The following is a 14,529-nucleotide window of genomic DNA, read 5'->3' as shown; positions in this document are numbered from 1 at the left end:
TGGCTCTAACAACTACACTACTACAGTACTTCACAATTCCCTCAAACACTCCTGCTGCTGGATCACTGTGCATCTACTCTTGCTTTTAAAACATAAAAACGCAAATACAATCACTGGCAATACTTTAAATTTAAATTACAAAAACATGGAAACTTAAAATTGCCATCAGGACTTGGCAGACACACTTTGTAGGCGTCTGGAAAGGGGGTTTTGGACGATGATCCTGTACTGGATTGTTTAGTGTTATATTTGGTGAAGACGATGAATAAAATACTGTTTACTTTTTAAAAAATATTTTCCCAAACTCATGCGGCTCAAATGTACACGCAAAAGTCTACTCGCAATCCAAGGGAGGAACAACAGAACTTTAATGAAACGCCAAAACCATGTCGGAGGAACTTTCCGCAAGGCTCCGTCCCAGGTGCGCGGTAACTGGAGGCGCCGTCCTCCATGCCTGTTGAGGGCCGGGCACGTGGACGTATGTGGCCTTCGTCGCCCTTCTCTCAAACCACGTGCCCGACAGGAGCCAATCCGTGTCCTCAAAACAGTGACCCGCCTTGTTTATGTGCAAAGTTCAGTTGTTCTGTTTTTTACTAAATCGAATTAACCAACTGGATGACTGAAAAATATACATTCTCTAAAACCTAGGGAACAAAGCCTCAGCCACAGTGCCGGCAGCTGCAAGTGAAAGCATTCTGGCATAACATAAAGTAACATTTAATACCACCCAGGCACAAACAGAAAAATATGATATTGTGTCAAATAACTACGTGCGCTCATATATATCCAACAACAAACGGGACAAAAAACAATGGAAAAAGTTGAGGCCAATGTGGAAGGCAGAAGCATTTGAGTCGAAAAGCCTACGTGACTTCAACCCGACACCCGCAGCAGCCCGGACAGGCCAGGAATAGAAGCCAATAAACACAGATCCCAACACAACATACATGACACGGGCGTACAGTAGATCCAGAGCACCTGTCTGGCTGAAGATTAGCAGCTCCGCTCCACAAACGTACACAGTAGCACAGCACGTTACGGCGAAGGCACAGGTCTGTAAAGAGTTCCTCCGACAAAGTGTTTGCTGTTGACGTTGACCCCACACCAAAGAAATCAGAAAGTCCTATAGACATTGAACAAACGTTTCCTCTTCTACGGTTAAGCACTTCGATTTGCATTTCTCGGATTTTGTTGCTTAACCTCTTAACTCCCACCTGAACGGATCCCATTTTCTCCAGTTTGGCTTTACCCTGATCAGAAAGCTTCTTGGGGAAAAAGGAACCAAAACAGCCACAAAAAATGAGAAGAAAACAAGGATGTCAACGCAAAAAAAAGATGTGACAAAAATTCAACAAAAAAGTGACTAAAATTCTACAAAAGTGTGACAAAAATGTGACAAAAACTCAACGAAAAATTCAACAAAAATGTGACAAAAAGTCAACCATAAAGTGACAAAAAATAAAAAAAAATGTGACAAAAACTCAACCAAAAAGTGACAAAAATCCAACAAAAATGTGACAGAAACTCAACCAAAAAGTGACAAAAATTCAACAAAAATCCAACCAAAAAGTGACAAAAATTCAACACAAATCCAACAAAAGTGTGACAAAAATTCAACAAAGATGTGACAAAAACTCAACCAAAAAGTGACAAAAATCCAACAAAAATGTGACAGAAACTCAACCAAAAAGTGACAAAAATTCAACAAAAATCCAACCAAAAAGTGACAAAAATTCAACAAAAATCCAACAAAAGTGTGACATAAATTCAACAAAAATGTGACAAAAACTCAACCAAAAAGTGACAAAAATTCAATAAAAATGTGACAAAAATTTAACACAAAAGTGACTATAAATAAAATACGACAAAAAAAAAAAAAGACAAAAATAAAAAATACATAAAAAAAACATAAAAAAGGTGACACAACAGAGCAACAACGTGAGGAAAAAGATCAGTTTTGTGGGTCTTAGCTTTCAAATGAGGTGTTACACAGACCTATAGCCAAAGAGGACAGCATGCATTCGGTTCAGGCGGGTGGTAAGAGGTTAAACCACCGGACCCTTCCTGAACTATTGTGCACTCAAACTGGGTTTTTTTTCCTAGCATATCAACTCAGTCCTTTGTTGATAGTACAGGATTTTTTTTTTTTAAAAGGGTAAAAAAAAAAAAACACTCTGAGGTACCCAAAAGTAGGTTTATAACTATATGTCCACTTTAGAATTCAGCATCTACAATACATTATTAGTTTATAGTTTTGTTAATATGGTACAAGAACAAAGAACAAAAAGCCTCCGTTCATACAAAAAAAACTGAACGCTTTCCACTCCAGTCCAGTGCCATTTAGCACCCAAAAGGTTTCCATTTCATTCCTCCAAAGTCCAAACTCCACACACCGAACAATGAGCCGGTGCTGCCACAGGATTGGCTGCATGAGACCTGTTGATTTGAAAAACTATGCAGCAAAAGTACAAAAGTTCAGTTTTAGTCATGACCAGGGGCGGACTGGCCATGTGTCCATTCTGGAAGAGCACAGAAGGGCCACTGGCTCTAGGGCCGCCGGTCCCGCCTCAACCGAAGCTTTACCCAAATCTAAAAGCTAAAAAGGAAAGCATCAAAATAGCGAGAAAAAGAGGATGAAAAGTCAACAAAACATGAGAAAAACACGGGAAAAACAACTACAAAAACGTGAGAAAAACACAACAAAAAATGATTTAAAAAACAACAAAATTACGACAAAAATGTGGTGACGTGACGAAAAGTTTCCGTCACTTTTGTAGGTCTTAGCTTTCAAATGAGGCGTTACATTGTTGCTCTCCAGTCGAGAAGCTTTTAGATTTGGGTAAAGCCCAGTATAAAAAAAACATGAATCTAAAAGGAATTCCGTGGAGTATGGTGCACCACAAGGTTCAATTTTGGGACCATTATTATTTATTATTATTATTAATGATTTTGCTTCTGTTTCTGCGACCACCTTTCCCGTTCTTTTTGCTGATGATGCCAATCAAAAAAATAATAATAAAAAGCCGAACTGGGGAAAATGCACTGGTTAATGTTAAGGCGGGGGGTAAAAGGTTAAAATATGTATTTGTGGAAGTGTCACAATTACGCTAATTTGGGCCAGGCTGGTCAGAGTCCAGGGCTGTTTTTCAGTCCCAGTCCGGCCCGGGTCATGATTTTCCCAATTTAGTTCCATTTGGTTCCTATATATACATTTTTACATTTTGTTTTGACACAATATGATGGAAAAAAAGAACCCTTACGATGTATGTTTCAATCTAATGATCACACTGTGGAAATTATTGACCAAAATCTCGCTACAATATTGTTATTGCAATATTCAAGGCAGTTATCGGATATCAAAAATGGCTCCTCATATTGTTAAGCTCTAATAAAAATGAAAGAAAGGCTAAACCAATCCTCATGTTTTGGCGTGACATCACCCCGACATTAGACATTGCGCAAGAGTCATCGATTACGTCTGACTGCAGATCATCAGTGACATAACAATGGTGCCACCTGTTTCCACACACAAGATAAACACTCTTCGCCTGATCCGTCACCTAACAAACACTAACACTAGCACAAAATACACTAATGCACTAATACACTTTCGGGCCAGCAAAATGGAGCAGCTTCTCAGGGGTCTGTGGGCGTCCCATCGCTAGACTCTCTCGTTTTTCTGTCAGGATGATTTATTTTTAGTGTGAGGTCATTGTAGTGAAACTCCTTCAAGAAAACTCGCTGAGTCATGGTTATTCATAGACAAGGGATGGTTTACACTGACTGCATTACTCATGGCTTTAATTAAAAACACGTTTGATGGAGATTTTATAGAGTACTCAGTCGGGAGTACGATTACCCCATGACGGCAGTTCTTTGTGTCGATGTCACAACATTTACAGACTAATATTGGCTGTGATCCCTTTATCCATCCTATTCTACTTATTCTAAAATAGCATTTAATCTAGATCTCTTTTCAGACAGGAATCCACATTTTCTTCAACAAAGTCAACCTAGCCACCTATAAACTAAGTGGTAGGGGCAGTGGTGTTTCACTATCTCATAAAATATGCGACCTCCCAAGTATCACAAGGCCTAGATTGAGTCTAAATCGGTTCCATAATCATAAACTGTATATTAGCGATGGACTAAGTAAGGGTGCCTCCCCCATATTGTTCAACAAGGGCTAACTGAAGCTCAGTCATGCTAGCAATTTGGCTGCTATTTTTGGCTGTAAAACAATGAAAGGAGATTTTTTTTTTTTTTTTTACAATGTAGGGTGTGTTAAGACAAACATGTGGAGGTCAGAATGACAAGCCTGTGTTCATGAATGACTTAAAGAGGGGCAAAAACAAGGTTCAAAGGAAAGCCAGGAACTTGGAGCCTGCCCCCATTTCCTATTAGGACTTCAGCAGCTAATAGCTTTGTCTATGGATCGATCAAGGGGTTTATAATATGTCTAGAGTAGGGCTGCACAATATATCGCGAAAAACATCGTATCGCGATATTAGCTGATGCAATATCCGTATCGCGAGAAGCCACAATATATCGCAACATCACCATAGCCTTCATCTGACTGAGATCCACCCATTTTTTTTTAGCAAACTCAAACTCATGCATTGAAGTCATGTGTAAAAGTTCAGTTTTAGTTTAACATTTACTAGCTTTGTTAGATTCTACCCTTGTTTTGGTCCTGATTTGGTGTTTTTTAAATCTTCTTTTGACACAATTTGCTGAAAAAAATGTAACAAATCTTGTTTGGTGAAATATCGCAATAATATCGTTATCGCGATATTGCACAGCTGTATCGCGTATCGCAAGTCACTTTGATATCGTGCAGACCAGTCCAGATGGGTGCAAACTACGGCTGCAATTAACGATTATCTTGGTAATCGATTACTCTACCGATTACTTTTAGGATTAATCGATTAATCGCTTGGCTGTGAATGGTATATGAACATTTCATTTTTTCATTTTTTTTAATCACATAAAGCTAAAGTGGCATCTTTTGAGGACGTGTTGATGGAGTAAACTTAAAGTGAGTGTTTTTGGAGGCTCTTTCTGCTGATTCTGCTTTATGATTGGATGAGAAACAGACAGATATTTATGAAATTCTCAATGTACAAAACACTAAAGACCCTAACTTAGAAAAACAAAGTAGGTTTCCATCAAAAATAAAAAATAAAATGTCCATGTAATTTTTGCTCTTTTTAACTCTGTGTTTACTAGAAAACGATTAATCGATTAGTAAAATAGTTGACAACTATTTTACTAATCGATTAGTTGTCGATTAATCGATTAGTTGTTTCAGCCCTAGTGCAAACCATGTCTAACCCAGAATAAAACAGCATAAAGCCTGAAGTTGAGCTAAAGTCTGCTTCCGAGACGTCCCTTTATAACTTTTATTACAGGCTATAAACTAGCAAACCAATTAGCTAAACATAAACGATAGCACGCTACACTAATGACTTCCCTCCCTGTTATTGGCGGTAAAATTACTTAACAAATGTGGAGCCTGTATTTTGCACGATTAGCCAGTATAGAGAATACTTCTTGGAAGTGTTGTGAGCTATTGTTTGTATCATTACCTCCACCGCACCGCAGAACTAGCTACAAGAAATGGAAAACATCCATTAGTTCACCTCTGTATAAATAGCTTCACACAGCAGCACTGAACGTGGGGCTGGAGCCCTTTCATTACGCACGAACTGTTATCTTAGCACACGTGTAAAAACGCTCCAGAGACATTTGTGGACGGCCCTGGGATTGTTTACTGTTAAAAACAAGCGATAACGGATCATGTAAAGCAGCAAAAAGGTTAAGATAAAGGACTATACAAGGCGTGTGGTCGATATAAGACAGGGGTAGGCAACGTCAGAAAAAATCCGGCCCTCCAGCACTGCTCTTCTGGTACTTTTAACATTATTAGAGTTAAATTGGAGGGGGAAAAAAGGTAGAAATACTGTCAATACACCCAATGAGGTCATATATTATGTACAACACTGGCAATTGAAAGACGCGCACTGGAAAAAGAATAATCGTTTGAAAGAAGAAATGACATAAATCTACTTGAATTAAGAGATTAAATCTAAGGTTTGAGTTGATTTTGTCTGGTCTTAGACGAGATTAAACCTCTAGCAATAGTTATTCTCTTAATTCAGATCATTTTGTGTCATTTCAAGTGAAAAACAATTCCAAGTGGGTTCTATTCTCGTTCCATCGGCGCTATAGCGTTTGTATCTTGGATTAGTTCAAACCGACTCAAATGCAACATAGAAGAACTTTAATTCAAGCGATTTGAAGTCATTGATCTCATTTAAGATGCTCATTTTTCCAGTGTCGTGCTTTACTTTGGGCTAAAAAACCAGCAGCTTCGGCCCTCGGTCTGTTTACAATGAAGAAAACCGGCCCCTCCATTCAGAAAACTTGCCTACCCCTGATACAAGAGATGCATTTAGATCACCATTTTTGTCAGAAAAACCACACCGCTGTTCTCTGCGTTTGGATTGAAAAGTGCAGAGACAGGGAACAGTCAGTCAGTCATGTGGATGAAATCATAACGCATGCACTTTGAACGCAGAAAACAATGTCTAAACGTTGCCCCTGTGTTTTGTCTGGCAGGATCTTTAAGCTGACTGTAAAACTGAAACTATTCCAACGCTGTGTCTAATATATTTGACTGTAATGGCACTCAAATCCATGAAGTAGGTTACTAGATCTCTCACTATGGGGAAAATAAACACACAGGCAACACGGGGAGCGGTGCCATGGGGGTGTCATCATCATCACGGTTTCAGATGGGATTTCAGAGCAAGCGAGCGGACGAATCAAAAAGAACAGTGTCCAGGAAAAGCGACACATAAAAAGACTGAGTTAAAATTAGTTTTGGAAATGTTTCCCCGGGCCTCAATCCCTGGATCATTCCCAAGAACATTACGGGGGTCCAAAACATGGCGCGCGCGTAAAACACAGCCCCGATCGCGTCTCCCATGTTGTTTTTTATTAGTTGGATTTGTTCGTCAGGTTTAATGGCACTTTTGAGGAGACTTCGCACACTTTTCGCAACAGTTGTCAACTTTTTCCTACCTGCACGGAATCGGCGGCCATCTTGGTTTTCGCCTTTTGAATCAAATCCTACGGGGAGCAGCCTGGAAGTCCAAAAACACAAGGCTCGCTTTAAGTTTTCCCTCGCTTTCGACAAAAACACGCGTGTGATCCCCGCGGACAGCCGCTCATCTCGGGCACGAAAGGCTTCCCATGCCGCGTCTGACACTTGTTTGGTCGCTGTCCCGCAGTGGTCCGGGGCCGGAGGAGGGCGAACTGGAGCTCAGATTAAAAAAAAAAAAAAAAAAAAAAAAAAGCTGTCCCAGTGCAGCAGGAGAAAAGAGGCGGTGGTTAAAAGTGGAGACGCCCGCCCCGGAGCCGCTCTGCCCCGGACACACAGCACATGTGACCCACAAACTTCACTGGCTCTACGCTTACCTCATCCAGGCTTTCAATCATCCAGGAGTTGGAAAAAGTACAACAACAAAAAAAGTAAAAGGGAAATATGATTGTGACAGGATGAGATACATTGATGAGATACATTCATTTTTGGGGGCCCTGTAAAACTTAACCTCTTACAACCCGCCTGAAACAAATGCATTCTGTCCTCTTTGGCCATTATATAGGTCTGTGTAACACCTCATTTGAAAGCTAAGACCCACAAAACTGATCTTTTTCCTCGTTGCTGCTGTGTTGTGTAACCATTTTTATGTTTTTTGTTTTGTTTTTGGTCACATTTTGTTTAATTTTTTTGTCAATTTTTGGTTGAGTTTTTGTCACATTTTTGTTTAACTTTTGTCACTTTTTTGTTGATTTTTTGTCATTTTTTTGTTTAGTTTTTGTCACTTTTTGGTTGAATTTTTGTCATTTTTTTGTTTAATTTTTGTTTAATTTTTGTTTAATTTTTGTCACATTTTTGTTGAATTTTTGTCACTTTTTGGTTGAGTTTTTGTCACATTTTTGTTGAATTTTTTACACATTTTGTTGAATTTTTGTCACATTTTTTGTTGAATTTGTGTCACATTTTTGTCACATTTTTGTTGAATTTTTGTCACATTTTTGTTGAATTTTTGTCACATTTTTGTTGAATTTTTGTCACTTTTTTGTCGCGTTTACATCCTTGTTTTCTTCTCATTTTTTTGTGGCTGTTTTGGTGCTTTTTTCCCCAAGAAGCTTTTTGATTAGGCTAAAGCCAAACTGGAGAAAATGGGATCCATTCAGGTGGGAGTTAAGAGGTTAAAGAATACATTTGTAGGGCCCCCCATATTGTAAACGTCGTCATGAGCGCTGTGCATCTCCCTTCATCCGTTTTGAAAAGGCATGCTAAATTAAAGTTACATGTGCTTATGTCCCTGTGAATAACTGGGACGTTAGAAATGTGTTTAAAGTGATAGTGCGTAAGTTTAGATGCCCTACAAATTTAAAAGACTGCGTTAATTTCAGCGTCTGGGTCTGCAATATAACGTAAAGTAAGTAATATTATGCATATTTCCCCCTCCATTTAGTCCCTCCTGTTGCCGATCTCATTAGACATTAATCAGAATCCCCGGTGCCATCACTTTGACCAATGAGACGAGCTTTCCAGTGGGGAAGTGGGAGGGAGCTTGATCACCTTAGAAATTTAGTTATCGCTCTCACTTTTTTATAATCTCACAGACTATCACTTTAAGTTAGGAATTGTCTTTAGACAACGACAAACAATTTAAACTTTGCACACTCCCTGTTATTGTTTGTACACAAAACGATATAGCCTCGTAATATAGGACAAATAATACTGTTCTGTATTATCCCAGACTGTTGATAGAGTCAATAGGCTACCTGTACGATAGCCTAGACCAGGGTAGGCAAGTTTGCTTCGTGGAGGGAGGGCCGATTTTCATCGCCAAAACCGTGCCTCAACATTGTAGCCTAAAGTAAAGAACTATTTTCTGCAAATGCCAATGTTTTACATCAGTGGTTCCCAATTGGCAGGGCTTTGGGACCCACCATTACCCTCGGATGACGAGCCGAGGACCCAAATAAAACCGTAATTTGTCATATATCGTATAAAATATTGTATTTTCCTCGTAAGTCTTTGTTGAACAAGCAGTAGATTTCCCTTTAAGACTGAAATTATGATCAAAACAACCCGATAACATTCATTTTAACAGACGCAGTTACTGTTTCCGTGCATTTTCAGCTGGAAAATATTGAATAATGGTTCCCTATAGACTCTTGACCCACTGAAAATGGTTCCGTGACCCACTTTTGGTTCCTGACCCACCAGTAGAGAATCACTGTTTATCATTATATAGGACATTTTTAAAACACTGACACTATTTTCCACATTTTAAGAGCACTTCAACAGGTGTGTGATCTCTTATTTGCATATTAATATTTCTCAAAATCAGCTTGGGGGCCAGAGGCTCTGTGCTGGAGGGCCGGATTTGGCCCCCGGGTCTGACGTTGCCTACCCCTATACTATGCTAAACTATTGCGTAGATAATAATCCCTTTTAGACTCAGTGTAGGTGATTATTATTTATCTCAGGCACAAAGGCGTAGCACCTCTGGTTGTTACTCTATGGAACTAATAATAAGACAGTGACGTGAGCCTATTATCATGTATACAGCCTATGCCTATGTAATTACGGAGCTGCAGTCATGCCACCCATTTACCGTAAAATCCTTGACAAGTGTTTACAGACTGGATTCAACACAAAGCTGCCGGCCCGCTGAAGCAGACTCCGTCCACTGTTTACCTGAGAGATGACTGAGACGAGTAAACCTTCACACGGACCTGCAGGTTCAGCTCTGCGCCTCACACACACTTAAAGGGATAGTTCACTGTTTTTCCATACTGAGATATGTTCTTACCCGAGCTTAGACGAGTTGATGCGCACCTGTCTGGTCCTTGTGCGTGCCCTCAGTTGTTAGCATTTGGCCTCTCCCAGTATATTCCTATAGCTCCAAACGGGGGTGAAGTTAGTAGCGATCAAGCTCTTCCACGGGCACGCACAAAGACCAGACAGGTACGTATCAACTCGTCTAAGCTCAGGTAAGAACACATCACAGTATGGAAAAAACGGTGAACTATTCCTTTAAGACACATCTCAAATAATAAACAGGGGGGAAAGGGTTTACCTCTCAATGCACAACCTCTCAAAACACAACTCTTCAAAGAAACATTTGCATTGGTTATTTGAATATAGGTCAATGTTTTTTTCTCGAGTCGCCATGGGAATCGACTGTACGGTAAATCAGAGCCATTTACGTGCATTGCGTCGGTCCTATACTGCCATCTGCTGGACAAATGTTTATGTATGATTAAAAATTCATTGTTACCTGGTTGATTTGCGCTCGTGTTCGTGTGGGCTAAGTGTTCCCCCCTCAGTCATTTTGTTTCTTTTAAGATTACCGAGATTATACAAACAATGCAATACACACACACACACGTGACCTAATCTAAAAGTATAACACGGTGTATTCGTTATTTTGTGTAAACTTCTGCGGTTAGATTTCAATTTAATACGTGAAATGATCAATTTACACCGCCAAGTACGTCTTATCTGATCTTTAATCGTTATAAATGACTAGCTCGGAAACCTACAAAACCTTAATTTGCACGGAAAGGTATTCACAAGTCTCTGTGGCGCAATCGGTTAGCGCGTTCGGCTGTTAACCGAAAGGTTGGTGGTTCGAGCCCACCCAGGGACGAAGCATTTTTCTGTTTTTATTATTGAAATTTTATCAATATAGGTAAATAGACGAGGCGACAAAGATATGAGCTCATACTTATGACCATATTTAGCACGTTCATCTGTGGAGTCATTCATGCAGCGTCAAGGCTGTTTTTCTATCAACACAGCACCAAACAAGAAAAAGCACGTATAAAAGCGGTACTAAGTAACGTGTTTACCTTAATAAATCCGTTTCGTTGTCCCTGCGGGGGTAATACAAGTGTTTATGGGATGATTGGAGGGTTTTTCATCTCCCCCTGGTGTCTCTGGCCAGAAAACCATGTTTGCAACTTGACTGCGGAGAAAGCAATACACACTAATGTAATCACTAAGAAGAAGCTAACATGCTAATGGGCAAAGCTAACTGTGGGCTAACGTCACTTTAAACACTATTTACAGCCAACTTTGAGTGAAAAAAAATATTTCCATTGTATAATTGGATGCACTGTAACCCTCTCTCCCTTCGCCTTTCCTGTCAGCGTAGTATTTACTCTCCAAGACAATTAATAAGTTAAAAAATCGTAACTTGCTACGACACCTGCAGTTGCGCTTATGGCCTCTAGGGGGAAGAGTTACTTAGTACTGCTTTAATGTGTATTTTTTGGGGTTAGCTGCAATTTTTCGTGGATGCTGTGTGCGTGTATTAACGTGCGTGTATATCATAGCAATGTAGCATAAATTGGCAAAACAAAGGTCAATTTGCTCCATTATTCTTTAAACTGACTGTCGAAAGACGTTCTGAGGATGCCTATTTACTATTTCTGTTAATTATAATGCACAGCAGTGTTAATTTCGTCGACTAAGATATTTAGTCTTAATTTTAGTCCAAATGATATTTTTCCGACTAAAATTGGACTAAAACTAAATTAAAAGTTGTTCATGAGACTAAAACTATGACTAAAATGTCCAGATATTTTAGTCGACTAAAATAAGACTAAATAGAAATGAAAAGGAGAGACTAAAATCATCCAAACTTGTCTGAAAAAGCCTCATATCATTTACAATCACTGCTAAAGGATCAGCTCTGAGCTTTATGGAGCAGAAACATGAAGCAGAGGAACAAGATTAAATATGATTTTAATGAATATTATCAATGCAAAGTCGACTAAATTCGTCTTATATTTAGTCGACTAAATTTACTTGCAATTTTAGTCGACTAAAACTAGACTAAAATTGAAACGATTTTTTTGACTAAATCTCGACTAAAATTAAATTACATTTTAGTCAAAAGACTTAGACTAAAACTAAAATAAAATATGTTGTCAAAATGAACACTGATGCACATACAGAAAACCACAGCTATGCAGCCCAATCATAGAAATATATAGAGTCCAATATCCTGGTACCTAACGAGGCGCCGCTTCTTCTTCAAACATGCGTAGCATACGGCTCCCTCTGCAGGACATGAGAGGCAAGACAAGTAAACAGGCCCAGACTTCACCTTTTTTGTACCACTAAGCAGTGCATTGTTAGAACATTAATACAAACAATATTAATTCATAGAGGAAGGCCAAACAGGCATCAGTTTTATATATTTTTATTACGCATTTTTGGCAATCAGAAGATGAACACAGTCTGCAACACAAGGACATCAGGTCGTAAAGGCACAATGAGCAGGAAACCCTTTCCATTCTGAGCTTCCGATCCGATATGACACTACAGGACTGTACTGGAGTTTACTTCTTCTATGCACAACCATCGTAGAAAATGGCATCTCGCTTTTAGGCTCGGTGTGATAAAGTAATAAAGTACCTGTCAAAACCTAGACCTAACGTACGTGTTACAATATACGCTTTTGTACAGGTGCAAAGGAACAACAAAAGCCCAGAAAATTACTTCAGTGGGTCAAAGGTCACCTATTACTTTTTACTGAAATATACAAAACAACATGTGAATGAGGGTCATTACAGGTGATCTTGAATGGTCAAAACATTGTTATATTCCAAAGGTAAATAGCAAATGAACAAGATGGCTTTGGCAAATGACTGTACAAGTGCACTGTGAGTGGTAGACAAATGTACGACATAGCATTATGCAATTAGGACTTTAGTAATTATAAGAGCGAACAGCAAACTGGTGACTATTTCTCAGACAAAATGGCCATGACTTGTGGGGTTCCCCAGGGGTTAATCTTGAGACCCCTCTTGTTCCATCTATACAGTGCCACTCGAAAGTATTCATACACCTTGAACTTTTGCATATTTTGTCATGTTTACAACCCTAAATATAAAGATTTTATTTTGATTTTTTTTACTGAACGTTCACACACAAGTAACCGACAACTGTGAAGTGAAAGCAAAATGATACATGATTCTGTTTTTTTTCAAAAAATAGAAAAGTGAAAAGTGGGACTTGCATAAGTATTCATACAGCATGAATTAATACTTTGTGGAACCCCCTTTTGCTGCAATAACAGCACAAGTCTTTTGGGGTCTGACTCTACAAGATTTGCACATGTAGAGACTGACATTTTAGCCCATTCATCTTTAAAAAACAACTCAAGCTCTGTCAAATTAGAAGGAGAGCGTTTGTGAACCGCAGTTTTCACATTATTCCACAGATTTTCAATAGGATTTAGGTCAGGACTTTGACTGGGCCATTCGAACACATTAATATGTTTTTATTGAACCATTCCATTGTAGATTTATCTTTGTGTTTAGGGTCATTGTCCTGCTGAAGGTGAATCTCCGCCCCAGCCTCAGTTCTCTTGCTGACTCCAGCAGGTTTTCCTCCAAAATGTCTCTGTATTTGGCTCCATCCATGTTCATAACTATTCTTAAAATCTCCCCAGTCCCCGCTGAGGAAAAGCAGCCCCACAGCATGATGCTCCCCCCCGTATATTTGACACTGGGGATGGTGCACTCAGGACCATGAGCAGTGTTAGGTTTGCTCCATACATAACGTTTTGCATCTGGGCCAAAATGTTACATTTTTGTCCAGCTCCTTCTTCCACATGGAGCTGTGTCCTCCATATGACTTCTAGCAAACTTCAAACGGGATTTCTTATGGCCTCCTTTCAATAATGGCTTTCTTCTTCCACTCGTCCATGAAGGCCAGATTTGTGTAGATACGACTTATAGTTGTCCCATGTACAGTTTCCTCCAGCTCAGCGGCAGGACTTCACAGCTCCTCCATAGTTATCTTGGGGCACTTGGTTGCATTTCTTACCGGTGTTCTCCTTGTTCAGTTTGTTAGTTTACGTGAACAGCCGTGTCTTGGTAAGTTGGCAGTGGTGCTTTACTCTTTCCATTTCCGAACAATGGATTGAACAGTTGCTCCAGGAGATGTTTAAATCTTGGGAAATCTTTGTATAACTTAATGCTGCTTTAAACTTCTCCACAGCTTTATCCCTGACCTCTCTGGTGCTCCTTGACCTTCATGATGTTGTTCAGTGACCAACACACTCCGACCACAGCTCTGAGGGCCTGAAAGAACAGCTGAAATTATACTGAGAGTAGATTACACACAGGTGGCCCCTATTTAACCGTTAGGCCAAGGTGTGAACATTCTGGAGTCATGAGGAATGTTATAAAGGCAATTTAATGCACTCAGAAAATGCTGTATGAATACTTATGCAAGCCCCACTTTTCACTTTTCTATTTTTTGAAAAATAACGGAATCATGTATCATTTTGCTTTCACTTCACAGTTGTCGGTTACTTGTGTGTGAACGTTCAGTAAAAAAATCAAAATAAAATCTTCATGTTTAGGGTTGTAAACATGACAAAATGTGCAAAAGCTCAAGGTGTATGAATACTTAGGAGAGGC

At 39.4% G+C, this 14,529-nt stretch overlaps 1 protein-coding gene across 1 annotated transcript in view; it reads right to left on the bottom strand.

The window, feature by feature from the left end:
- Positions 1 to 7,305, bottom strand: part of pkn2a (protein kinase N2a) — a 67,337-nt gene extending 60,032 nt beyond the window's left edge. The window contains exon 1 of the mRNA XM_079570049.1: positions 7,087 to 7,305. Within this exon, the coding sequence (XP_079426175.1) occupies positions 7,087 to 7,107 (21 nt within the window). The 5' untranslated portion in view covers positions 7,108 to 7,305. The remainder of the gene's footprint in view (positions 1 to 7,086) is intronic.
- Between the last annotated feature and the right edge of the window lie 7,224 nt (positions 7,306 to 14,529).

The sequence above is a fragment of the Gobius niger genome (assembly GCF_951799975.1).
Source record: "Gobius niger genome assembly, chromosome: 13".
Taxonomy (NCBI): domain Eukaryota; kingdom Metazoa; phylum Chordata; class Actinopteri; order Gobiiformes; family Gobiidae; genus Gobius; species Gobius niger.
The sequence above is the reverse complement of the archived record's forward strand: the minus strand, read 5'-3'. Positions and strand labels throughout refer to the sequence as shown.